Source organism: Lepidochelys olivacea, assembly GCF_965140295.1.
Source record: "Lepidochelys olivacea isolate rLepOli2 genome assembly, chromosome: 18".
In the NCBI taxonomy this organism is placed as follows: Eukaryota; Metazoa; Chordata; order Testudines; family Cheloniidae; genus Lepidochelys; species Lepidochelys olivacea.
In genome coordinates, this window is record NC_140428.1 from 24,906,263 (window position 1) to 24,933,337 (window position 27,075).

The 27,075-nt window shown below is 45.2% G+C and overlaps 1 protein-coding gene across 2 annotated transcripts in view; it reads left to right on the plus strand.

The window, feature by feature from the left end:
* The first annotated feature begins 946 nt into the window (after positions 1-946).
* The window catches only part of SKI (SKI proto-oncogene), a 145,054-nt gene continuing 118,925 nt past the window's right edge, over positions 947-27,075 (plus strand). For both annotated transcript variants that reach the window (XM_084651744.1, XM_084651745.1), the window contains exon 1: positions 947-2,088. In XM_084651744.1, the coding sequence (XP_084507870.1) occupies positions 1,177-2,088 (912 nt within the window). In that variant the 5' untranslated portion in view covers positions 947-1,176. The remainder of the gene's footprint in view (positions 2,089-27,075) is intronic.

Genomic DNA, 27,075 nt, shown 5'->3' on the forward strand with positions numbered 1-27,075 from the left:
CAAAGCAGAAACCAAACCCTCAGAGAAAAGCCCTCACCCTCCCGCCCCCGTACTTCCTCGCTGGCAGGTCTGTGAACCCAGCACTTTACTCTCTTCCCCAGCCCGGCAGGCTCCGGGGCTTGCCTTCGCAGAGCGGCTCCGCGAAGAGCGGCGCGGGGGGAGGCGGCCCCCGTTCCTGGAAGAGCCCAGCCTGGGGAGTTGGTCACATTCTTGGCAGGGGTTCAATGACTGAGGCAGACACCAACAAACAGGGGAGGGGTGCGGGCGGGCGCGCGGGGAGGGGCGGGGCGGGGCGGGGCGGGGGGAGGAGTGAGCGCGAGGCGGCCCGAGCTCAGGCGCGAGGCGCGCTCAGTCGCTGCCGGGGAGAGGAGCCGGGAGGATGCGCGCTCGCCGCCTGCAGCTCCCCGCAGCCCGCTAGACGCGAGAGCAGAGCAGAGAAGCAAAGGAAACCTTCCCGACCCAGCCCGGGGACCACACGGAAAAGGGGGGGGAAGCCCGCCTGTCTGCCTGCCTGCAGCCCCCTTCTCTGTCTGCAGCCCCCCCCCCCGCCACGTTTTTGGGGTTTTTTTGGACGTGCAAAAGATTGTGAAGCCGGGCGGGGGAGCTTTTAAGAAAAACCAAATATTGCAACAAAATTTTGTGGTTTTTTAGGTTGTGGTTTGTTTTTTTTTTTTTTTTTTTTTGGGTGGCCCCCTCCTTGCACGGACCCAAGCTTCCCTCCCTTCCCCGCCCCCCCTTACGCCCGCTTGGCTTCGGTGGAGATGGACAGCCGGGAGGCCGCCGCGGAGCCGCAGCCCGCGCGCCTTTGAGCCCCCCGGGGGCTGGAGCGTGGCACAGACTTTTCTGTGGGGTGTATTTGAGGGGGGGGGTTGCTGCCAGGGGGGGGGGGCGTCCGGGAGAGCGCGTGCTGGCGGCGTGGCGGGCGGGCGGGCCCGGTGTGCTCAGGGCGGCGCGACACTCGCGGGGCAGCGCGGGGGGGGGGAGGCGCGGGTGCAAGCGGCCCCCCCGGCGCCGGGCACACGCGCCCCGCGGGCACACTCAGCCGGAGGCCGGGCCGGGCGCTGTGGATGCGTTGGCCCCCGGTGTAGCGGCGCCCGAGCCGGGGCTTTGCGCTCCCTTCCCTTCCCTCTCGCTGTTGGTCGGGCCGGGGCGGGGAGGGGGCTCCGGGGCTGAAAGATGGAGGCGGTCGGTCGCAGCAGCTTCCAGCCGCACCCCGGGCTGCAGAAGACCTTGGAACAGTTTCACCTGAGCTCCATGAGCTCCCTGGGTGGCCCGGCCGCCTTCTCCGCCCGCTGGGCGCAGGAGATGTACAAGAAGGACAGTGGCAAGGAGCCGGCGGAGCCCGCCCTCCACCTGCCCCCCATCCAGCCCCCGCCGGTGATGCCGGGCCCCTTCTTCATGCCCTCGGACAGGTCCACGGAGCGGTGCGAGACCATCCTGGAGGGGGAGACCATCTCCTGCTTCGTGGTGGGCGGGGAGAAGCGGCTCTGCCTGCCGCAGATCCTGAACTCCGTGCTGCGGGACTTCTCCCTGCAGCAGATCAACTCGGTGTGCGACGAGCTGCACGTCTACTGCTCCCGCTGCACGGCCGACCAGCTGGAGATCCTGAAAGTCATGGGCATCCTGCCCTTCTCGGCCCCGTCCTGCGGGCTCATCACCAAGACGGACGCCGAGCGGCTCTGCAACGCCTTGCTCTACGGGGGCAGCTACCCGCCCCGCTGCAAGAAGGAGTTCCCCAGCACCATCGAGCTGGAGCTCACGGAGCAGAGCTTCAAGGTGTACCACGAGTGCTTCGGGAAGTGCAAGGGACTCCTGGTGCCGGAGCTGTACGCCAACCCCAGCGCTGCCTGCATCCAGTGCTTGGACTGCAGGCTCATGTACCCGCCTCACAAATTCGTGGTCCACTCGCATAAATCCCTGGAGAACAGGACTTGCCACTGGGGCTTTGACTCGGCGAACTGGAGGTCCTATATCCTCCTCAGCCAGGATTACACCGGGAAAGAGGAGAAAGCGAGGCTGGGCCAGTTCTTGGATGACATGAAAGAGAAATTTGACTACAGCAACAAATACAAGAGAAAAGCACCCAGGGTAAGTGGCACCTGGTTTTGGGGGGGAAAATTTGCCCACGGTTTCAGCGGTCTCCTGACAAACCAGCGTTGGTGGCCCCTTTCCCTTTAAAGGCATGCAGCAGCCTAACCATGCTGTGAAATCGAGCCCAGTGGGGTGATGTGGAAGAGCATTCTCAGACACTGCACTTCGCTTTCTTGTAGGCTTAAATTGTTGTTCTTGGTGGCTTTTAGGTTTTACTTAAAATACTTTTATCTTTCTATTTCTTCTTTGAATTGTACCTTAGGGGCCTGCTCCTGCTGCCTTTGCTCCCCCCATACTTTCACTGGGAGTGCTGGCTAGGCCAGGATTTTGGGATCGGAGCCTGAATGGGGAAGCACGGAAGCTGGGGCCAGGACAAATAACATGAACAAACTGCTCTTTACAGAAATACATACAACTCCACTCCTAATGTATGTGTTAATAATACATTGAACAGGTCTGGGAACAGAGACTAAACGATCTCCAAGCGTAGATGGAAATGAAATGTGACTGGTCACAGGGGTATATAGGAAAAATTCTGACAATAGGTCAGTATACTAGTAGCCCGCATTAGCGACTGGTGTGTGAACGGAGAAGACTGAGCACATTGTCTGAATCCTACGACCAGACTGGCTTTTGTGTATTGGGTTTTGTATAATCCAGTAAATGAATCTGTCTAGAGCCAACTGCAGCAGTCTCTAAGATATGCCATGCGGGTGTTGACGCTGCCCATCCAGACTGCTAAACCACATTTATTTTAGGTGGCTTTTTTTTTTTTTTCTTTTCCTTCTTCAGTCTGAGCAGCCTGAATCCCCAGCATGTGGGTGGGTGGCAGGCCGTGGTGGCCCCTGGCACCAGTCCTGATCAATGGGCAGCAATGCCACAGGGCCCTGAAAACTTCCTCGCAGACACCAGGATGTCTGGCTCACTGGCGGTGGTGTAATTGGCTGTGGGATGAGCAGCACACTGTCCGCACGCGCACACTCGAAAAGTCGAGTTAACTCCTTCCCTTGAGTTCTACTGCACTGGCTTGCTGGGTGGATTTTGTCTCATTTTGTTGGGGATTTTTGGTTGCTGGAGTTGTAGGGTGCACAAAGCTAGGGACAAACTCAAAGAGAAGCATTTAAAGCCTATTGCGAATGGGCAGGGATATTCTCATCACTTCCCAAATGCTGGTTTTAATCACTCTCTATCTTTAACTTTCTTTTTTAAATATCCAGACACAAAGCTGCACTTAGCCCAGCTAGCTTTGGGAGGCCCAGTTAATTCAGCTGCTTGCCTCTAGCTTTTCTTTCTTTTCTTTTTTTTCCAAATCAGTAACTAGACTCCTCCTCCCTCTAGTTCCTCAAATTCTCCTCCCCAGAGCTGGAGGGTCAGAGCCATTGTGGCAGTGTTGTGCTGTGATGAGCCACATTATCGCCATAGTTGGAGGTGGATGTGTTTTTAATGGCTTTTCTGTCCGCTGCTAATCATGCGCTAAGGTGGCATGGTGGGGATTGACTATCTTGTACAGATGTGTGGGGAGGGGAAGGGTTCAGAAGGGGGTGGGGTTGTGAGGCTGGGGAAGCAGGATTTTGGGGGTGAAGGGACCTTGCTGCGATTGTGGCATCCTGCCCAGACCACCTCTCCCCATTTCCCTCTCCTACTCCCAGAAAGGTGTATTTTGACTATTACCTGGGTTAGTCGCGTATTGGTGGATTGCTTCCCCATTTCCACAGCTGACCTCTTTCATTTGAAGAATTTCAAACCTTAAGTGGTGTCAATGGTTTTTTATGGAGTTTTATGCTGTTTTTAGCAATATCCAGAACCCTTGACTGGAGCTAGGTGGAGTCAGGGGAAGTTTAGACACAAGGGGCGACGTTTTTCAAAAGTGGTTACTGAACTTGGGGTGCTTTGATTTATTGATTTTTTTTAAATTTTTTTTTTTTAGGGGTGGAGCCCAACTCGAGATCCCACCCCAAAAGGGACTTCACTTTCTCAGAAAGCGCTAAGCACTCCTGGCTCCAGATGAGGCCTGTGGGAAAGGTGCACAGCACCTCTGACAAATCAGGATCAATGAGGCTCAAGTTGGGCACCTAAAAATTGTGGCATCAAAAATATTAAAAGATCAGTGGCTACTTTGGAACATTTTGCCAAAATGCATTTATGCTATGAAATTCCCAGGGTGTTGGCTTTCAAAATGCAATATTGTAAGGGGTAGATTGTGTCCATGTTCTGGGGATAGGGTGGGGGAAAGGGGAACGTTTTATCTCAGTTCTTGTGCAGAACTGGGCTAAGTTTCAAGGCTTTTGAGTTGGCTTCAGGGCTCCTGTATAAATACAACACAATCTTGAAGAGACCCTGTCAACAACTTACCTGGCAGACCAGACAGAGTTTTGGAATTGCCTTAGCTCACTTATGTTTCCTTTTTCTCCAGCCTTTTTCCATCAGATGTAGCCAACGGGATATCATATGTTAAGGTCATTTGTGCTGTAGCAGCATTTGCAGATAATTATGGAGAGATTCAGTCTGGCTCAAGGGCTGCTAGACTGGAGTAAATTTTAGGTCGCCTAGCAAGGAAATGAAAGGAAGATCCTGTCTCTGGCTCTGTGTGGTTGTGTTTATCACTGTCTGCCTGCATGCTCGTGTGTCTCTCTGGCTGCGTGTGGGGTGCTTTTTTGTGGATAAATGTGTGAAACGTGTGTCTGTGTCGCTTCGCTTTTTTGTGTGTATGTGCTTGTGTCACTTTGTTTTGTCATATATCCATTTGTGTACATATGCGTGTGTGATGTGTGCCTTCTTTTGTGATTTGTTTGAATTCGTCTCAGTTTCATGATGGGTCTGTGCTTATATGTGTCGGGCTGTGTGTCTCTGGGGTGTTTGGGGCTGGGGGTATCTCTGCTGCTCTGTCAGCATGACTGTGCCTTATGTGTCTGTCTGTGATTGTGCAAGGTGTGGTGTCTGTGGTTTTGCTCCTCCCGGGAGTGGCTTGGTCTAGAGCTGCAGTGCAGGTGGAAGCCTCATGAAGGGGACAATGGGTTAAAGCCACAGATTTGAGGAAGCTCTGAACTCTGCAGTACAGCAGAGCAAGTTCCTCAGAGTCTGTCACTTTTCTTCCTTCCCTTTTCTTTTTAGTTTTATTCCTTTTTATTTCCTCCCTAATCTCGGGTCTGTTTTCCCTCTGTGTTGACCTATGAGCTTCTTCACATCCACTCCACCCTTAACCTTCACCTTCCCTCCACTTCCCAGAGCTTCCTCTTCCCTTGAGCTCTTTCCTGTTTCCCCTCAGTCTTTGCCCTTGTCCTAGTCCCTCCCCTTCTGTCTCTTCTTGTCACCTGGATTCTCCCCCTCCGCCCCTGCTCTCCCACTTCCCCCGGCATTTTTTTCTGTTCTCCCTGCTCCTTTCCTGGTCTCCTGCTGCTGCCTCTGGTTTTATATGTGAGTGTGTCCTAGTCTCTTCTACTTTTCTCCATTAGTTTGTTCCCTCTCCCTTCTCACCCACTGTGTCTGGAGTGGAGCTATTCAAAGCACAGCCACCACGTTCTGGGTTGTGTGTCCTAAGATTTAAAAACTTCCAGAATTGCAAAAATGGGTCCCATAAATTGAGAGCCATGGTTTCTTTTGGTATAGTTGCATAGAATCATAAGAACATAGGACTGGAAGGGACCTCGAAGATAGGCTGTCTTGTCCAGTGCCCTCCACAGAGGCAACACTAAGTATTATCTAGACCATCCCTGGCAGGTGTTTGTCAAACCTGTTCTTACAAATGTCCACTGACAGAGTTTTCACAACGTCCCTAGGTAATTTGTCCCAATACTTAGGAAGCTTTTCCTAATGTCCAACCTTAATCTCCCTTGCTGCAATTTAAGCCCATTGCTTCTTGTTCTATCTTTAGTGGCTAAGGAGAACAATTTATCACCCTCCTTTTTATATCCGCCTTTTATGTACTTGGAGACTGTTACCATGTCCCCCCTCAGTCTTCTCTTCTCCAGACTAAATAAAACCATTTTTTTTCATCTTTCCACATAGGTGATGTTTTCTAGACCTATAATCATATTTGTTGCTGTCCTCTGGATTTTTTTTTCTCCCATTTGTTCACATCTTTCCTGAAGTGTGATGCCCAGAACTGGACACAGTACTTCAGTTGAGACTTCCATGGTCTCCTCTGGCCAGTATAGGTGAGGCCTGGGTCGCCATTCCCATCTCTCCTGTGCTCCATGGCTGATGCCCTTGCCCTATCCTGGTCTGCTGTCTGTCTGCTTTCTACATGCCAGCATGTCTCCAAAGTGTCTGAGATACTAAAGCCTCAAAAGTGGGCTTTAAAGCTTTTTTGATTGGTGGGCAGTCTCCAGTAGAACAGTGTAAGATCCTGTCACCCTGCCCCATACCACTTTCTGTGAGTCATCGAACTGAGCACAGCCTGATGGGCTTTAATATTCCCCTCTCCTTGCATTTCAGAGCTAGACTTTTTTTTTAGCAAAACTACATAGAATCAGAGACTAGGGGGATAAGAGAATTCCGTGCACACTCCCACACACACCAGCGCTGCAGTGTTCCCATGGCTCAGGTCCCAGCATTTCTATGAAGTCGCTGTGAGCTAGAAGTAGCATTCTGGGTATTGACATGCAAATGAGCACAGTAGGCCTTCCACTTTATTTAGCAGTTCCTCCAAATCCAGCGCTGCTGCCACATCACGGAGCTTTCTCAGCTGGAGTAAGGTTTAGTCAGGTCAAGTGTGCAGCCAAATCAAAGGACAGAAATTATTCACGGTGAAATAATGCAGCTCTGAGTGACATTGTAAGATAGCTGTGGCCACTTAAGTACTTCACAGCTGTCATTGTACTGCACACTATGGCCACCCAGATCTTCACAGTGGCAGCAGGGATAAAATCCGGATCCTTTTACTCCACTAGTGTGAGTCCCTGCTACCTAAAGAGGAATCTCTTGCAGTTGCTAGGAATGTGTGGCCTGTGACATGCACTGTAGAGAACTTGTGGTTCTGCCCAGGTTGTGGCATCCAAACTACTGTCTAGTCCATCACTAAATGGATTAGATAAAAGTCAATGGGGAATTCTGCCTGCCTAAAGACTGCAGGATCAGGCCCATTATTATATATAACACTGAAATGACTCATTGCATTATCTGACTATTAAAAATTTTATTTGAAAATCTTCAATAAAAACCAAGATGGCCACCAAAGCAGAAACCAGCAATGGCTTGGAGCAACAGCTTAAGCTTGGTATCATTTTATGGCTCAGAAGCTAAGCTCCAAAAATGATACCAAGCTTAAAGCAAAATCCTGTGTGTGTGTGGAGATGTCCGTGTTTTAAGCAGGCATCAGCTATTTTTTTCCCCAGGAGTGGAAACTGATTTACCGATGTTACGGATTGAGAAGTAAGGTAGGGGTGTGCACATGGGTGAATATCTTGCAAATAATGAAATGAAGATTCTGAGCCGACTTCTGCTCTCAGTTGCCATAAACTAGTTCACCCCGATAGAAGTCACTGAAGTTAGACCTCTGATATTTTTTTTTAGGTAGGGATTTTGGGTGCCTAACTCCCTTCCTTCTGCTCTTTGGAAAATCCCAACGTTAGAACTGCAAACATTTGCTCTTTTTGTGGCCTATTCTGACACACCATTTTTGTGGCTTATGAACTCAGGACTTGGACCTGTCCAAGGCTTCAGTACACTTTAGGGACAAAGTTAAACATAGTTTGGTCCTGACTACATTGCAGGGATCTAATATCTGAACTATGCCTTAGGATTTGGACATGGTTGTTGCTAGCAGGGGTCTAACTTGATCGTCTTAACTAGTGAGGGCATATTTTTGTTTCTTGGGATCTGTGTTTAGATTGGCTTTACAAAAGCATGCCATACATGATCTGGAGGTGTCTATACTAGGTTTCAGAGCATGTCTAGACAACAGTGGTTAAAATGCTGGCAGCTGCTTGCACTTTATCTGTGCTACATCTTTCAACATTGCTAGAACGGTGGGAAATTTTAAGGTAACCCTAGTATTTACAAGACCATTGAGTCTAAGCATGTTTTGGCTAGCATGGTTCTTCGGAATAAGAAATCCATGCCACTCTGATTGGGGAAACCATGCTATAGAACATTTCAAGTGGCAGTGTTGTTTTGACACAGTTGTTAGCGTGGTCCTGATTCCAATTTGAAGAGGACCTCTATCACAACTCAGCACAGTCAAAAATTGTGCATGTCTGCAGCGCTAACAGTGTGAAGTGTCTGATGGTGGGAATTCACACCGGTAGCTTGGCACATGCTCTGGCTAGATATCACACACAAAAATCCATCTCAAAGTGCATTATTCAGACCCAGTTCTGTCTAAGCCAGGTTTAATTCTTCTTTTCAAAGACAGTAGCAAGCTTTGGGCTCAACACTATAGTACTTTGCCCAGAAGCAACTCCCACTGAAGTCAGTGGGAATTGTATCGCTGTCTCCAATGGGAGGATTTAGCCTTAGAGGCCTTATCTCTGGGCTCTTGGGAAAGAAAGATAGTTAGGGAATGAACACTGGTGACTTATAAAACACTGCTTCCTAGGTAGTGTAGTTATAGAATACTAGCAGTCAGTAGGACTACTCCATTTTGGTTGAGTGGCTGGACAAGGCACATAAATCAAGTTGACCTCCAGATAAAGAAGCATTATCTAAAAAATGTAATAGTTTAGCATGTTTGTGTTTGAACTTGTGGACTTCATTATTAAATGAAATTTATTTGACTGTTAACAGACATAACATCTGGGGTTTTTTTAATGCATTTTTAAAAATATTTTCTGAATTTGGGCAGTAAACATTGACATTTTTGTGCAGAAAATCTTTGCATTTCATTCTGCTGCTCCATGCTAAAAGCTAAACAGTAATCTTCAGTCTGCAAAGAGATTGGAAAATAATGGGATTGAGTTGATACTGTATTATTTTTACCTTGGAAAATTATTATTGAAGTGCATAGAATTCACTATGGGCAACGGTGATTGCTCAGTTAAGATATACTTCGTTCTCCCTCCGCTGCTTAGCTCCTTTAAATTTTTTTTTGCAAAAATTTAAATGCAGATAACTTAACACCCCCCCCCCCCCCAAGACTCTGTAACGTAAGGATAGTTTGGGGCTAGTTCTGCAGTTCTCACTCAAGCAGTCAGCAGACAAGTAACTGAAGCCTATTTGCCCACAAACCACAGAAATACTGTAGTTGTATCAAACTCCTTCCTGTACTTCGACTGGCTGTTGAGCCATCCTAGAGTGTGGCCCTAGAGTCATGGGGGCAGATTTTGATCTAATTACACCCATTTGAATCCAGAGTAGCACCGCTGAGGTCAGTAGAGTTATTCTGGATTTACACTGGTACTCAATACCTACATCTAAGAGCAGAATCTAAAGCTGTGTTATTACTTTAGTATATCTGCTTTGGGAAATGCAGATCAAAGTTGGGGTTTCATTTTCAGAAGTGCACTATGGATCTGCTCCTGGAAACACTTACTAAAGGGATGGATAGTGCTTATTGCTGTAAATTGTCCCTCTGTCCTCAGACAGAAAGGACAATGTCACATGCAGGAATTGGGATTTATGATTGCTGTTAGGTATCTAGATTTCAGTTGTTAAATAGGGATTTTTGCAGCCTAGCAAATCTCCCCTCTAAAGCGGGAGTAAGGGCCATACTTTTTCCAGTAGTAATGTAGATACCATAAACTTGCATGCAAATGGCATCAAATATAGTTTTATAATTCTTTGGAATGGGTTTGTTTTTAATTATGGGGAAGCCTGCTGGCTGATGGACACTGGCCTTTCCGCACTGAGCTCTGTGTGTTGGTTTTACTTGCTCTTGGATGAGAAAACAAAAACGCAGGTTGATATGAATTTGGGCCCCACTCCTGCTGCTGTTCTGTAATGGAACTCCCCTTGAAAGCAATGGGAATTCCCATGAGTGAAGCTCTTATCATTGGCTCAGTCAGTGGTTGGCTACTATCTCGTCTAACCGGGCTTTTCCAGGCTGAGGATGTAGTATTAAAGCAACAAGCGGTATAATCACCTTTTCTGCTAAATAAGGGCCTGATCCTGTAGCCCTTATTTACACTGAGTAGTCCCAGCAGTCCCATTAAAGTAAATGGAATTACACACGCAAGTACCTATTACGTGCATACGTAATAGTTGAAGCATCATACCTTAGGCTCAGAGTAAACAGCAAATGAACTAATCAGTGACCTGTCCTTGCTGTGTATTGATTTATGTGCAGTTAACTTTGCATATGCTTTGTGGAGGATAGGATCTCTTCTTGGTTTTCTTTTCTTTTCAGTAACGTTCCTTTTTGCTTCAGAATGTGTGGTATGCTCACCCCTTTTCTTGCAAGCAAGAATGCTGGGTTGTTAACATTTTTATTTATTCATTTTTAATATTGTGGCCTTGTATGTCCTCCATTTTGCCCCGTGGAGGATTTAGGTGGCATGCTAGGAAGACTTGCACCTCTGTACCTTTGTTCTTTAGCCTCTGCTCAGCCTCAGTCAGTGGTATCAATTTAAAGAATAAGGTCATTCACTTGGATTGGTTCTTGATTTCTCAAGCCCTTTTCACCAGCCAGTTTGTGTAATGTCTGTCTGAAACGTTGAGTAAGGGCATTGAAATAGCAGACAGGATATCGAGTGTTAGGAAGTCTGGGTTAAGTATAACAGAGGCTTTTCTGGCTGGCGCAGAGGGAGCAGCCCCTCTAGCTCAATTACCGAGCAGTCGCTCTGGAAGCTGGTGTCTCTGGTTTTAGCCCCCATGGTGGCCACCCTTCCCACATATAATTGTGCGTGTGTGGTGTTCTCTGATAGGGTTGTTGTGTCTGCATTTCCTCGTGCAGATTACTGTTCTCTGGGTGGCACTGAAATTGTTACACAAGCTGTAATAATGTCTCTCTTTCTAAGGATTGCATAAGTTTAGGATGATTTCTCCACTGGGAGAATTATGCAAGTTTAAACTGAAATGTATTTAGAAAGCTTTTGTGTGTTTGTTTTCTGACTTGCAATGCAAAGGATGATTTATTTGCATCTTTAATTGGACAACATCTGCTGGCGTTGGGAGGGAAAACTGTTCCATGTCTTTTCACTGCTGTAACCCTCATTGTTCCATGAACCCTTTCCCCACCCCCGATTGAATTCCATTGTTCACTGCATTATGTCTGCCATAGGCCCTGCATATGTTTAGAACAGACCCTAATACCCAGGCAAAGTCAAGTGGGCTGTTAGATTGGAGGCTTCTCTGGGCAGGGACCTCGTCTTTTTCACAGTGTGTCTGTAAAGCTGCAGAATATGTTAACGGTGCTGTTAAAATCATAAATAACACCACCACGTGGTTTTTCTCAGTCTTTGAATTTTCCTGCTTTGATGGGGAAGTTGTTGTCCTTACTACTGGTGTTAGGCAGAAGAGACCAGTGACTGAGGCTTCCCACCCTGTAAATAATGAAAGGGCTTGGAGGGACTTCTGTGATACTCCTTTGATTAGTGGAAAACTGTCTTGTTTGTTTTCATTGGGCTGAAAACCTTCCATGCCACTTGGCGCTGAGATGCAGGTGGGGGAAGAAAACCTCCAGCTAGCACTTGTATTGATGGAACTTTGAGGATACGTCTACACTGCAGTAAAACAGCCTGATCTGCGCAGGTGGTTCCCAGGGCCAATGCAGAGTCCCATTGACTTCAGTGGGACTCTGGGCAGGCAAGGAGATCTGCCCATGCAGGGGTTACATTGCAGGATTGGGACCTTAGTCGCTGTTTTCTCTGGCTATTTATTAGCAGTGATTTACTGTATGTTATTGGAGCTCTGGATGTCTTGAATTGCATGCATTAAACATGCTTTTGCAACGTCTTTCTAGTTAACTAAATCAATTCTATGGAGCATTAAAATGTATGTATTGCATAGCAATGCTTTTGCTCACTAGAACAATTATTGTTACAGCATACGCAGGAAACCATCAATTACTCTTAAGAAAAAAAAACAAGACAACACTATGGAAGATACAGTTCTCTAAGACTCTTTTGGTGTTTTATTTGACAAGTATCCTTTATTTAAAAAAAAATTTAGCTTTGGGTATTTAAACAGGAAAATAAGCGTTTTAGCTTTCACTGCACCTAATTTGTAACCTAAAATTAAAAGAAAATCCTTGAAATCAACACCTTAATTAATGGGCCTGAAAAGAAAAATGTATAGTACGAGGACACTATTTTGCTGTGATTTTCAGCCTTCATTGATTTCAGTGAAGTTACTCCAAATTTATTCTGGTGTTACTGAGATCAGAATTTGTCCCTTTAGCATTCATGAGACAGGGTTTCCTTTTATGCCTGTGTCTTCCTTCTTGATAAATGTATTTGAGTTCAAAGATAGTAGGCATTTGTTTTAAAAATACTCAGCAGCATTATGGACCTGATTCTCCATCCCTTACCCAGCAGCACTCCCAGTGAAATCAATGGGCATGGTTGTCCTTTGCTTACGCTGGCATGAATTAATTTACAATGGTACAAATCTGAGATAAGTGAGACGAAAATCAGGATGAATGAGTTCAGACTGCAGCATGAGGTCCATTCCTGATATTCCTTTATTCGCATTTTGTCATTAAGAAAAAACATACTGTACAATAAGGCCGTGAAGTCCTGTAGCAAAAGTTTAGCTGTGCTTGGCTTTTTGCCTTCCTCTTTTGTCACAGGAGTTTAGTTTTTGCAAAATCAGTGAAGGGTTTTAACTGAGGACTAGATAGGCACATCTTCCATGGAGATCTCCGGGCCAGGTTCAGCAGTAAAGAGTATTATAAGATGGGTGTAAGTGATAAAGTGGTGTAATTTGTACCAACTTAGCATTTGGTGGGTGTGCAAAACGATGGTGCAAAGGGTGTAAGACTCACGATATTTGGTGTTTTCTTAAAGCCTCAGCTCCTGGAGGCATATGATTATTTTAAAATCTCCACTTTTTTTTTTGTTTAAGTAAGTTTCTAGACCTCGTGGTTGTGGAGAAAAGCTGTAAAATGTGACACCAGTAATGGTTCAGAAACCAAAAAGCTATGAAAAAGAACCCCAAATCTAATAACTTTTAAATCAGCCTCATGAGTTTTAGGAGCCTGAGTCATGATTTTTGAATGCTTGGAATTGGCAACACTGTAAAATGTCACCCATTTTCAGAGCAGCTTTTGCCCAAGATGTGACTTACACCACACTTATGTCGTCATTGAATTTGTCCATGTGTCTTTAAGGAAATCAGGGCTTTTTCAAGTTTAAAAAAAAAAAAAAAAAAGCCAGCCATGATGAGTCTTGAATGAATGGCATCTGCACACCTGTTTAATATTAAGATCAAGCGTTCCATGCTTTGTGGCTTTAGCTTGAAATTCAAGTTCCTTTGAGTCATCCCCTTTCGTCTTTTGTTTGGGTGGAAAAAAGGAGTGGCAGCAAATGGCCTGCAGCTAAGAAATGAAAGAGTTGAATTAATTTTTAGAAATAAGTTAGTCTTGGCATTTGGAGCATTTGCTAGTACAGATTTTCATGCTTCTTTTTATTTTCTTATGAGTTGAGCAGTTCACTGCTCAGGATGAAAGACAGCGTTATGGAAAAGATTTAAAACATGACACAGGCTGTATTGGAAGGATAGGAAAGATCTGGGCTCTGAATCCCAGTGGTGAACTGTACCAGTATATGGAGAGATATGATAGTTATGATAGGAAAAGATTTACCTTTGCCGTTTAGGCCTCACGTATAAAAGGGAGTGGTACTTTAAATAGCACAGTTCCCACTGGGCCAAATTCTGGGGATCCTTAATTCACTTATGGTCTAGTGTAAATAAAGAGTAAATCCTACTGACATCACTCAAGCTGTGCTGGTATAAAAACTGTGTTAGGGTCTGATCCAAGTTCAATTGAAGTCAAGGAAAACACTGTTATTGACTTCAGTTGGCTTTGAATCAGACCCCTCTGTGATATCAGAACCAGGTCAAGTGTCTTGCTTTCATTCAGGCAAACTGACGTTGGGTAAAATTCTGTTCTGTATTACTAGAGTAACTCCAGCAACATCAATGGAATTAATCCAGATTTAAACCATCGCAACCAAGAGCAGAATCTGCTGAACAGCTTCAGAAGTTGGGCCTCTTTCAGCAGTGGTTTGTAGTTTGTGTGTCAAATTCTGCTCTTAAGTTACTGCTGGAAATCAAGAGTCACTTGATTTACTAGAGTTACCGGGATTTACATCAGTCTGAGAGAAGAATTTGTGTGTGAAAGTATTATAATGTAATTTTAAGTTTAAAAGAATTAGCTAGTAAGATTACAATAGTTAAAGGGCATTATTCACCATTGCATTTCTCCAGTTTTATGTTGATTTGACTTTGTTTTCAGTGGATTTATACCAGTCAGCCAGACCCAGAATTCATACTTTTGGTCTAAACTTCATGTTGTTCCTTCATGCTATCCTTAAGGAGCAGCTGATCCTCCTCATGGCAGACTTGAAAGCCCTTCTGTTTATGCTGCTGTATTCTTCCTTATGACATTTGCATGAAAACAGCTCCTTTGTTGCTTAGAAGCTCCCTCTCCTTCTCTCTTTGCTTATTTCCCCCCATCTGAAATAGGAATCCTCTGTGACATCACAATTAGTTGTTGTGGAGACAATTGTGATGTCACAAAGCAAGCATTAGAGAAGAAATGTAGAGTGGAGAAGATCCTGGTTTTATGCAAACTTAAGAAGTAAAAAGGGTTTTGGGGAAAAAAAAATAATACAAGCCCAAAGCAGCTGCTCTTCAAAGTTTTCTATGAGGATCCATAGGTCAGATTCTGCTCTTGGTGACATCGTGGAGTAACAGTGGTGTTATGCCAGATTTACCCTGCAGAATCTGGTTCGGTAATTATAGAGGACACTCCAGTCTGGCTATTTATCAGTGGTTCTGTTTTGGCAGCAGATTGCTGCTGCTGTGTACTATCTCTTTTGTGGGCTTTTGCTGTAGGGACAGACCAGAATTGCCTCCTTGGAAAACTTTTTGAAAGATTGGCACAGCAGATCCACATCCTAAATTACTAGTTTGCAAGGTCACAATTACCAGCTCAATTCTGCTCTTTTGGACGCACTCAAACTTCTTTTTTCGTTTTTTTTCCCCCAAGCTTCTTGTTTAGCTGCTCTGCCCCAGTGCATCCTGGGATTTCCCTTTTGCTGAATGGGCTGCTTGTTTCATGGGGAGGAAGTGAGGTCCCTGTTAGATTAGGAGGGGATGGATGGGGAATGTCCTGTTTCATATGCAAAGCACACTGAACCAAGAAAAAAAAAGCGTTCAACAAAACCATCCATGTCACAGGCTAGCAGAGCAGCTGCTGTCATTTTGGGAGAAAATATTAATATTTCAAAGACTTTACAGGAGCTTTTAAAAAATGAGCTAAAGGAGGCAACATCCCTTTATTTAATAGGGATGGGGGAACCTTTATAATTTTGGATACGGTACATTCATGGGTTAGATTTTATTACAGGGCTCCACAATTCAGCCCGGAGCTCAAGGAAAAGTGTTCTCATGGTTCGTAGACTGTTTCCTAGACACTGCATAAAATGATTGGGGTCTGAGTCTCCCTTCACTTGCATCACCCTTACCTCTGTGTAACTCTGATTTCAGTGGAGTTGCTCCTGATCAGAGGAGAACCAGGCCCAATGGGCTGTTTCATTATGTATGTATAAAAAGACAAGATGGCCTGACTCTGATTTTAGTTTACACTGGTGTAAATCAGGAATAACTCCACTGAAATAAATGGAGCTGCTAGTGTAAAACAGTGCAAGTCAGAGGAGAGAGCAGTACGTACAAGGCCTCTCCTTGCACCAGTGATTGGAATTCTGTGATCTATAGAGAGAGTTTCCATAAAACTCTGAAGTCTGGGGGTAGGGAGGGAGGGTTAAATTTTACTCCTGACACTGCTGCCTTCTGCAGTCATCACTACCCTGCATCAGATCAGCAGGAGACAGGTTTAAATTCAGAAAGGACAATTTAAATAAAATGTGCATACCTGTCTGTTTATATTTGTCTGGTTAACCAGACACTAATAATGGCTACTGGTGAGTCACTATTTTAATTTAGTTGTTGTGGGATTTTTTTGTTTGGTGGTTTTTTTGGGCCTGGGAAGTCTTTGTATATTAGAAATATATAAAAAATAACTTTTATCATTCTAATACTCAACCTCTGTTGTGTATAAAAATATAAATGCCAGGGGCTGGCTGCTACTCTCAGTCACATTGATGTAAATTCTCAGTAACTCCTTTGAAATGCAGGGAGTTACATTGGTTTGTATGGTGAAGTCAGCATTATACATAGTGTAATTTGGTTCTAGGAATTTTAGAGTATTAGGGTCCAACTTTTGTTGGCTTCAACTGGAGTTATACACGTTCCAGGATTGGGTCCTTAGCACAGGAGGAATTTATTGATGTTCCTTCTGAATTAATGTGTGTGTTCTTGGATTAGTGGTGTAAGAAGGGAAATGATTAAAGGGCACCACACAGCAAATAACTAACTAACTAATTTTTCCGGAGAATTTAGAGTTACAGAATCTGATTCTGATCTAATTTTGCATTGCTTTTACACTGGTGTAATGCCATCAACTTAAAGAGGGTCACTCCTGATTTACATTGGTGTGAGATTTGAATTAGTGCAATAGATTTAATCCCTTTGGCCTTGAGATAAATAAGCCAGATGTCTTTTTTTGTGTCTTTTACCTTTCCTTGCCACCATTGCAAAAGACTAGAACTGCCATAGGTTAGGAAATAATGCTAACATTACACTTCCAAAGTATCGGTCACAAATTCCAGTGGACAGAGATTGGAAAAACCCTGCTGTGTTGCAGAACTGTCATGTACCTGTCTGACATGGTGTTTGTGTGGCCTGCATGATGCATTCAGATTCTGCAGTATCTTAGCTTTCATTTTAAACCAAAAGTAAGTTTCTAGCCATCATGGCTGCAGCAATAACCTTCCAAATGTGAGCAGAGTATAATCCGCGCACTGATGTCTTCCTGAGTCTGCAGACATCCTGTGACAAAGATGCAGAGGGGTGAAGTTCCCTTTCCCCTATGCGTTGTTGGGAGTTTACAGTCCTGACTTGAAACCTTTGATCATAATTAAACCTAGATATCAACCCCACTCCGCCGAGTGAGTTTGACATCCCTCTGGTAGGGCTCTATTCTCCAGTTCACTTATAGACTATGCAACCAATGGGTCTTCCACCATTTTCCTTCCACAGTCTAATAGATTTCCTAGTTAGGATATTTTTTTCTGATGTGTAGCTGAAATTTTTTGCTGCAGAACTTCTTTTGTCTGCCTTCTCCTCTACCTTCCCCATGTGCTTCTTAGAAAAGCAGAGCAGCGATTTGGTGGTTCTCCTTGTCCCTCTTCTTGGAGCTCAAAGTTGAGCATGCAGCAGCTGGGTCTGTTGAAAAAAACTCTCCTGCCAGAGAGTAACTGGAGCTATATACCAGATGCAGGCATTGGTGACAGGGACCACTGTTTGTTGTGCCCTGTGCTCCCATTTGTGGTTATTGCTGGGTTTGGTGCTCAGTATGGTATTCGGATCTCAGAATGTATTTGAAGCACAGAGTCCCCAGGCATAGTACTGCAAAGGTGCAGAGCAAAATGAATATCCAAGATTTCAGATGGCACCTTCCAGTTCCTTCAGAAGGTGCTGATGCTGCTTCTTGGTGCCCCCTGTTTATTTTACCTGCAGTCTTTCTCTACCCAGGGAGGGGCATATGTGTTGCCCAAACCGTTTATACTCGGAGTTGAATGAAATGCAAATGCAGTCAATTAAGCAAGGGGTTTTTAATTAGCAGTTTAAGTTCATGTGTGAAGTGCCTTGCCTTAATTACATGACAGTTTTGTTGTAAATTTGCTAAGTTTTTTTCCTGCAGAACTATCAAAACTGTGATTTTTTTTTTTTTTTTTTTTTTTTGGTTAAGGTTAAACATTCTTAAATACTGTGAGCTTTCCCTGTGCATCTGACCTTTATGCTTTTTGTCTCCATTTATAAAGCTCTTTTGGAAGCTGTAAAGATGCAGTAAAACCTTGTTAATTGCCTCATATTAAAGCAGTTATTACATTGCTTGAGCCTTTTTTTTTTAAGAAGAATTAATGTATGGCTTGTCCATACTGAGCTGTGTGTGTTTCAACTGCTGTAGCTACATTGGTACGGCTACACTTGCTGCAATTTTGCAGTGTACTTATGCCACCCTGGTGTAAAAGGTGATTTGCGGTGTCAAAGTTGCTTTTCACACCAGTGCATTATGTGCGTGCTTGACGTTTGCAATGGAGCAACAATAGTGCAACTGCAGTGATGCAAAAAGTAAAACCCCATTGTAGGCAAGCCTGTTGTGTTATGCTGTTGTGAAATTTTCTGGAAGTCCAGCACTGGACCAGGTTCCTTGGTTCTAACACTTCATTCTGGCATGGCATAGCCTTTGAGAGTGGTGCCGTTCTGCTCTTTGGCTCTCTGAGGACAGTTTCCAACTGGGTAACACTGACGTTAGGAGGGCACCCACCTTTAGCTTGAGGAGGAGGAAGGTGCCCTGGTCCCCTTGATGGTTTAGAAGAGTAAGGTGGGCAGGGGAAGGGTCACTGCCCAGAAGAGAAGAGGTGAACAGTGCCTGTGACAGCACCTGATTTGGCCTTCTGGTTGAACAATAGTCCTAAAACAAAACCCCTTCTCCATCCTCTGTGCTTTTACAGATCTAACTGCCCAGGCATCAGGGGTGATTCCCACCCGTGTGAGGTCAGAATCGTGCCCTGCATTTTGCTGAGTGTTTCATTTAAAAATGGAGGCTACTCTGAAATCTGACTCCCATGAGATTTTTGAGTGCAGAAGGGTCAGGGCTTTATTTGCTTCTTTCTGTGGCCATAGACTGGGGGTAGGGCTAAGCCAGCTGTGTGACTGTAGGCAGCGTATCTTGCAGGAACTCACTGTCATCCAGGATATGTCCACGCAGCAGCTGGAAGCATGCTTTCCAGTGCTGGTAGATAGACTCTAGCTAGTGTCCAGTATAGGCAGGGTTAGCACGGACAGCGGCTTGGGCTAGCTGCCCAAATATATATGTATGGGGTCTTAGCAGGTTTGTATTCAGGCAGCAAGCCTGAGCTGTCTGTGCCGACCCTTTTCCTCCGGTTACACTGCTACTTTTAGCGTGCTAACTTTAGCAGAGCTAGCGTGCACCTGTCTACCATCCAAGGCAGGTGGAATTTAAAGGCTACAGTACTGAATATCTTAATATTGTAGGCAGGTCATCAAACACTGCTGGCAGATCTGTGTGTTGGCTCTGAGCACTGCTGCAGTGATCTACTCCCTTTAAATGTGGGGGGTGGACCTGGTATTGGTGGAGGTGAGGTTTGACCCGAGAGCAGAACTATGTGCAGATCTACATCTGTGGCTTGTCCTGCCTCCCCTATGAGCACTGAACTCCTATCGACACCAATAAGTAAATAAATAGATTTTAATTTCTCGGGAGCCTCTAGGCACCTTAACCAAAATGCAGAATTAAAACAAAATTAACTTAAATAGGCAGCCTGCCCAAACAAATACAGAAGTGGGAGGGAGGAACATCCCTAGCCTTGCCTGTTATCTGCAATCTACACAGGGTATCAAAACAACAAACAAACCTACAATAAATGTCAACTTGAAAGGGGAACAAGAAAGGTCAGATTCTTGTCCTGTTTGATGCTTGAAATGTTCTCTGGCAAACAGCAACTGGGACAGCACTCCAGTTCCATGCCCCATGTGGGAAATCCCCTGCCTCCCACCCTTTTAGATCAGCCAACGCTTTCTCCTGCAGCATCAAGCTTAGGATCTCAAAGCGTCTGGCAGACATTAACACATTTAGCTTGTGGAGTAGGTTCAGTGAAGCATCAAGACGAGAGGTGACTTGCCTGATGGCACCCGTTGAATCAGGGGTATTGCTGAGGAGGGAATTCAGGTGTCCTGACAAGTCCTGTGAATCAACCACAAGACCCATCCTTGAGCTACTATAATATTTCTGGGCCGAACGCTGGCTTCAGCTCCTGAGTCCATGGGAACAATACATACACGCGTGAAAGGAGAATTTGCCCTCCAGAAGTGCAGTCCGTTTCATCACTCTCGCTTCCCATAGCACATTATGTGGCGTCCGGAATAGCTGAAGCCGCAGGAATACCTTCATCTACCCTTGCACGTGGAACAATGTCAACATTTGATATTGGCTTGTAGTTTTGTGGATCCCCACAGGGGCCTTTTCTTCCCAGTGTTTGCAGGCCGAGGGCTCCACAGTCATACGGAACCCCGGTAATGTTGTAAACCCAGCTCTTGTCAGTTACTTTTTCTGGCTTCCTTCATTTCCACTTTCCCTTTTTGCCTGCGAGTTTTGGTTTTGGTTTGTGGAGATGCTGGGGTTGGTTAACAGATTCTTCACCCTCTCAAATATATCATGCTGTCAGCTCTTTCTCTCCTGGGGATTCCAAACTCGCAGCCATCCTCCCAGGACCTCTGGTATCTGGATTAAAGGACTCAGATCATTTGAAGTTCAAGCCTTTGTTAAAGCAGTGCCCGGCAGCCCTGCTGTAGTTCAGGCTGAAAGGGGGTTTCCATTAGAGAAACCCCCTCCCCCCCCACTCATCTCCTTTTTTGGGAGGGTTTATAACCCATCTGTTTTAATTTACTTCGGGCTGAAAAATCCTCCATCTAGGAGGGAAGGAATTTTCCTCCCCCTTCTTCACAATTGTACTTACATTTCTTCATTGTGTGTGTGTAAAAATGAGTCCTCCTCCGTTTCTAATGTTTGTGTCAGCCACCACATTCAAAGCAGGGAATTCTGAAAGTGTTTTGGTCATAGTTAGCTGGCAACTTGGAGTAGCTTTTCATTTGGAAGGAGCCTTTTGAAAACTTTTTGCCTGCCAGCATCTGAACTCAGGATTGTGTGTGCCCCATGGAGAATGAGTGGTACCATTCATCCCTGACACTTTCTCTTGGCTGGGTTTTAGGGAGTGCATACACTTTTCTGCTTTATAAATAACAAAATGAAAGAAAGTTAGTTTCCTCTCCTCCTGGCTACCATCATCGCATCAAATACTCATACCTACCATAAAACTCCTAGTACTGATAGGCTATGCTCTGTTCTCCTGAGTCTCTTTTCTTTTAGGCTGGTATCAATCCGAAGTAACTCCCATGGAAGTCGATCGCATTAGCCCAGTGTAAAACTCTTGTGAGATTAGAATCCAGCCCAATACGTAACTTTCAGATCTATGTACAAAAGCGATACTGTATTGACAGAAAATTCCCCATGTGCTGAGTCGCACATCCCTGTGATACATAAACCAATCGAACTAGAAATGCCAGTGAAACCCTCCAATATGTACAGTCGACACAGAGATGCATGCCGTCCATCTCCTAGAGACATGGATGTTGAATGTAGCGCAACTGTACTGAAATGATATTGAGAGCCACACAGTGAGTGAGTGGTAGCCATTTAGAGAACCGAGGAGCCCTGGCTCCCCTCCCTTGTGCTGTTCCTGCACACGTGTACTCTGTGCAGTTACTGGGCCAGAATCTGGGGTGTGGCTGAGCTACACACAGCATAGATTCAGTAAATGCACCCAAAGGCCCTGCAAGCTTATGCTGAAGAACAATGATGTGCAATGTGGGGGACTAATGCATCTATCTCGGGCTTTTGCTGGTATAGAAATGCTTCCCCCCCCCGTCCCCCCAAATCACACCTTTAAGTGACATTGCTATGCTGGCAAAAGTTCCTGGTGTTGACCTGACCTAGGTCTCTCTTCCTGATAAAAATTCTGCCTATGTCAGGACTCTAAGAGCAGACCTTGGAATTGTAAAGCTCCATGTGCCATTATGGTTATTTTAAAATTGTCTCTTGCCTTGAATCTCATGCAGCCAAAAACCTACGCACAGAACTGCCCTTTAGAAAAACTAGTTCAACTGGACAAGGAGGTTTTTAGATACGGAAATCTCCAGTGGGAAATTGGCAAATGCAGTGAGATCCCTGTGCCCTCAGAAATCCTTGCTAGACTTTGACTGCGTTCCTGTTTATACAAAATGTAGCTGGATTTGTTGGTCCTACCCCTGTAAATGTGTTTAGGTAGGGGTCGGTCAGGAGAAAAAGGAGTGGGGATTGAGTGGAGAAAACAGTCACTTGTACATGTTCTCCATGTAAAAAGAAAATGTATGTAAATAGAATCTGTTTTTTGGAGTCCCAGGACAGATTTAATTATCTGACCCACCTTTACCCTGGTTCAGGGCAGCAGATAATACCACCTCTCTCTCTCTCCTCTTTTCCCTGTCAACTAGGATTCCTGACATACAACAAAATAAAAATGTGTTTAAAAAAACCCAAAAAACCAGAATGAACCAAACAGGCTCTGGTGTGTAGATGGCTGCAGCTGTCTTGGTTTTAGTGGAGTTATGCCCATTTATACCAGCAGAGACTCTTTTGTCCCTATAACTGCACAAACGTAGCAAAGCCGGAACTGTTCCAAAGCAAAGTTTAGCTGTTGATGTCACTTAGCCATATTGACCTCAGATCAGAGCATTGTTGAATATTATGCAACTCGGCCAGTGCTGCTCTTCTCCCTCCCTCCCCCATCTGTTTGATACAGTATTGAGCCCTTTAATGGAGATGCCAGTGTACACACGCCTTGATAAATAAGGATGCTAACTCCTAATAGAGTACGGTAGGAAATTCTGCCACCCAACATCATGCTCCTGTCCTCAAATACAGCTTGTGATATGGGCAATGCTGTGCTAATGCTAACCCCAACTATGAGGTAAAGTTCAGAAAAACAGCTGGCTCCTCATTTTATAAAAATCTCTCCAGGCATCAATCAGGTAGTAAGTGGCACGGGTTAGTGGTTGGGCTGTTCTGCTCACCTTATCTCCCGTTGAGGAGAATTGCTCATTATTAGGCTGGCAGGTAATTTATTCTTCATCATGGTAGCTGCAGTGCACAGCAGCTGCCCCAACACCTGTCTATAGTGCTTGGGCTTACAGAACCCCACAGGGGCATTCAGGAAGGGGTGAGTGCCCGGCATGGAATATCCCCGATGCAGTGGTGCCTAGCGACCCAAGGTGTACTGGGATGCTGAGCAGGGAAGTGAGCATGCAGGAGCAGAAATAGCCCTACCATTGCTTCACCAGCTTCTGAGGATGGTAGGTCGGGCAGCATTAAGGGAGGGAGCGTTCCCCAGTTCCTCCCCTCTCTGTGAACTTGGATGGAGTGAAAGTCTATGTATGCTGAAATGGCCTGGAAGTCCCAGTCTGTTTGAGTGCATCGCAACGACATGCTAATTGCGATTCCTTATTGTGCTGTTGGTGGTTTGTGACTGCGTGTGCACGTATGTGTGTGTGCACACACAAAAGAAAGGTGGTGGAACAACAAGAATAACATTTTCATTTACAAGTTAGGGTCTCACAGATTTACAGTGCATACTCTAGTGACATTTAAAGAATTGCGTTAGGATCCCGTGTAGCCCTTTTAAACTCCTGTTTAGTCCTAACTTTCCATCATCACAGTTAAAAATTATGCTCATTTCTGTTCCACAACATACAAACTTCCATTATCTTTACTGTGCAGTTGATGGTACAATACAGATATCCTCAGTTCAAAGCTTTTAGCCTGGGAGAAGTGGTTCCCCCGAACAGAATTTGAGAGCCATATGGATTTAAAAAGAAAACAAAACAAAACTGCTGCATTAGTTCTGGTGACTGATTCTCACATCTGTGCATCTCACAGGGTATAGATTTTAAATAATTTAACAAATGCACAGTAATGTCTACAGTAGCAGCATTGTTAGAAACACTCTAGTCAGCAGACAGCCAGTCTGGGCAAAAGGCTAGGACACTCACGTTCAAATAGTCCATCATGTCTTTTGACTAAGGGATCCTGTTAAAAGATTTAGCACTGAATGTAGAGCGCACACTATTCAGAATCCTGTTGAAGAACAAAAAAGGAAAAAATGGCAGAGAAACATCCTCAAACCCGAACTCTTGATTTCATGTCTCTTCTTTTGGAAAATTGCTGTTTTTTTAAAATAAAAATCACATCACAAAAATGAACTTTACAAACAAAAATCTTGTGTGCTTCCTAGATGTGAATTTTCAGTCTTCTTTTCTATATTAATATCAATAAAAAAGGGAATGAAAAGGCTCCAACACAAGTGGGTGCTTGCTACACACACATCCAGTGGATTTTAAATGTCCCCCTGAAGAATTTGCAACCTAAAAACAATGTTGGGAAAGCAGAAAGTGGAAGTGACTACAAACTTATCTGAAAACTTAACTATTTTGTTTTCCAAACTGTGACCTGCATTGCTGCAGAAGGGAAATTGAATTTTGCTTTTGAAAGCCATTTCGGTTCTAATGATCGAAGGGATTATTAACAAGAGAGAAAGTTTTTGCCATTTTTTATATAAGATTTTTTTAACCTGGTAGTGTCCCTTCAGCACGTCACTGTGCTTTCAGGGTGGGACTGTGTGCGTGCTAGGTCCTAGAGGATGTTTCTCTAAGCCCTGTGCAATTTCTGAAAAGCAGTCCCTTATTCTGAGCAGGCTGCTGTTGTGGTGCCAGGACCCCCATTCACAGAATTTCTGGCTGCCTCAGAAGAGGCAGCCCTTTTGTTGAGGCTTCTTTGGGGTTGTGTTCCCATGTGCTGTGAAGGTGCTGACACATGACCTCTCACACACACAAAGTACTAAATATACTGCCCCTTCCCAGACCTGTCACGCTCCCACCCATCACCCCCTTTTCAGGAGCCCAGATGGTAAATAACAGCAGGAGGTGAAAGGGGAGCTTTGTCTCCTTTCTCATGCCTGCTTTAAGTATTCTGCGTCTGTCGGTTGCCCTCTGCCTTTCCCATTCTGCCCATGAATTAGCCAGCCCACTTTCCGATGAGGAAAGACAGAATGTCCATGAGCCACGATATCATCCCCCACTCAAGATAGGTTTTTAAAACAATCTCAGCTTACGTTTCCTACGTGGCTGGGATCTATCTTCGTTTGGACAGAACCGTCCCGAGCCCTGTCGTGCAGCCAAAGTGCTCACTGAATTCAGGTGGCACTTGGATTGTTCACGTGGTACCGCTAAAAAGCAAAGGGGTCTAGACTCAGTGCTTGGCCAGTCTCGTGGATCAGGGCTGCCCCGCAGGGCTGGGCTCTTACAATGTGGGAGCACATGTGGCCAGTGGTCTCTGTGAGAGCTGCTGAAAGCCCTGACCTCTGTGGAACCAGGGCGATTCTGCTGGGGGTGGGAGACTGTGCTGTGAACCCACAGAGGAGGATTTTGAAAAAGGCAGAGCCATGGCTGTGGGATGACACAGACCCAGCCCAGTTGTCAACTGCAGGGGCTGTGTCCGCTCTTTGAGTCTACAGAGCACCCCTGAGCACTGCCTGTTTTCTCTGCCTTTGCACAGGGGAGAGAATTTCGGTCTTGTAGGGGGAGGGCGGCTTATAACGGGAATTGCACTCAGCAGTGCTTTGATACAACTTGGCACTTCCATTCCGTTGCTTTGTAAGTGGACCAATTTCACGTTAAGTGGTTTCTTACTGTAGCAACAAGCGCAGCAAAATTAAACCAGGAGACTGATTCCTACCCACTAGAGAGGCAGCTGCATTTCAGTGGCAGAAGATCCCTGTGTGTGGTTTATAGAGCAGTCAAGAAAGTGCTTTGGGATCCTTTGGGAGGAGATGTTACGTAAGCATAAGGTTTTTGTTGCTAACATTGTTTTCTTCTTAAAACCAGGCATCAAACTGAAGGATCACTACAACAGTTTGAAACTGAGAGCATCTTTTTTTTTGCTTTCAGAGAACTTTGCACCACTTTTGTTGTCTGGGGGCCAGCTTTGCAGCCACCGTGAATCTGGTGACATCCATGAAGCTATGCTGGTTTACACCAACTATGTATCTGGCCCTAATTCCTCCCCCCCCCCCCATTAACTATTACCCAAAACAAAAAACAAAACAAAAAAAAAAACCCACAACCCTCTCTCCTCTACACCCCTTTGCCAAAATCAGACATTAAAGTATTCATCTCACAGCCTGAGATCTGGCATCTTATTGTGACTTAGTATGAAATCAGCTGTGCTTCACTAGAACCCAGGGTGTGCAGCTAAATGTAGAGTAATGACTTTCTTTCCAGTTTCAGTCGATTGCAGCTGAGAGGCTGGTGAACCGAAATACTGAAGGTTTAATGAATTCCCCGGGCATTGAGGTTACCATTCTTTTGTCTATCTTTGTTTTAAGCTGCTGAATATTAATGGGAGGAGGGAGGGAGGTGTAAGTTCTGGTTGCATGTCTAGTGGGTGAAAAGGGATTCTTCTTTTTCCCCCCCTTGTTTTGTTTTGCAAATATTGTTGTAGGAATCCTGCATGGTTGCCAGGCTCTTACCTAGCCTTTTAGATGCCATGCGAACATCAGTTGGGAAGCTGATGGGAGGGCTTTAAAGGGATAATGCCTTTTTGCAAGTGTTACGGCTCCAAAACCTTGAATGATTTCGCCTTTGACCATTTATTAATGAGCATCCCTCTTTAACTGGGGGTGAAAGTGCCTGGCGCTGGGTGCGCTTTGTGTGCTGTCCCATGGGATAAGAATGTTCTGCTCTTCATGTGCACTGGTTAGCTAAAGCGTTCACCTCCTCTGAGATTCCCAGTGTTTTTCTCCAAGCCTGCAGTTCCATTATGTAGTTAATATAGTTACTGTCAAGCAAAACAGGTCTAATGGGTTCAATCCTGCAATATGCTGAATGCCCTGGACTCAGTGGGAGTTGAGGGTCCTGAGCACCTCATAAGAGTGCCCAGCACCTTGTAGGGTCAAGCCCCGATTCTGTGCTCCTTGCTCATATTGAGTAAGGGCTACTCAGTGTGAGAAAGGAGGGAGAACTGTATCTTAGGTACTGTGGGCCTTGATTTTCCCTCTCAGGTACACAGGTTCCCTGCCGCTGCGATTTCATTTGCTTTGATGGAATTAATCATAGATCATAGTTCTATCATAGAATATCAGGGTTGGAAGG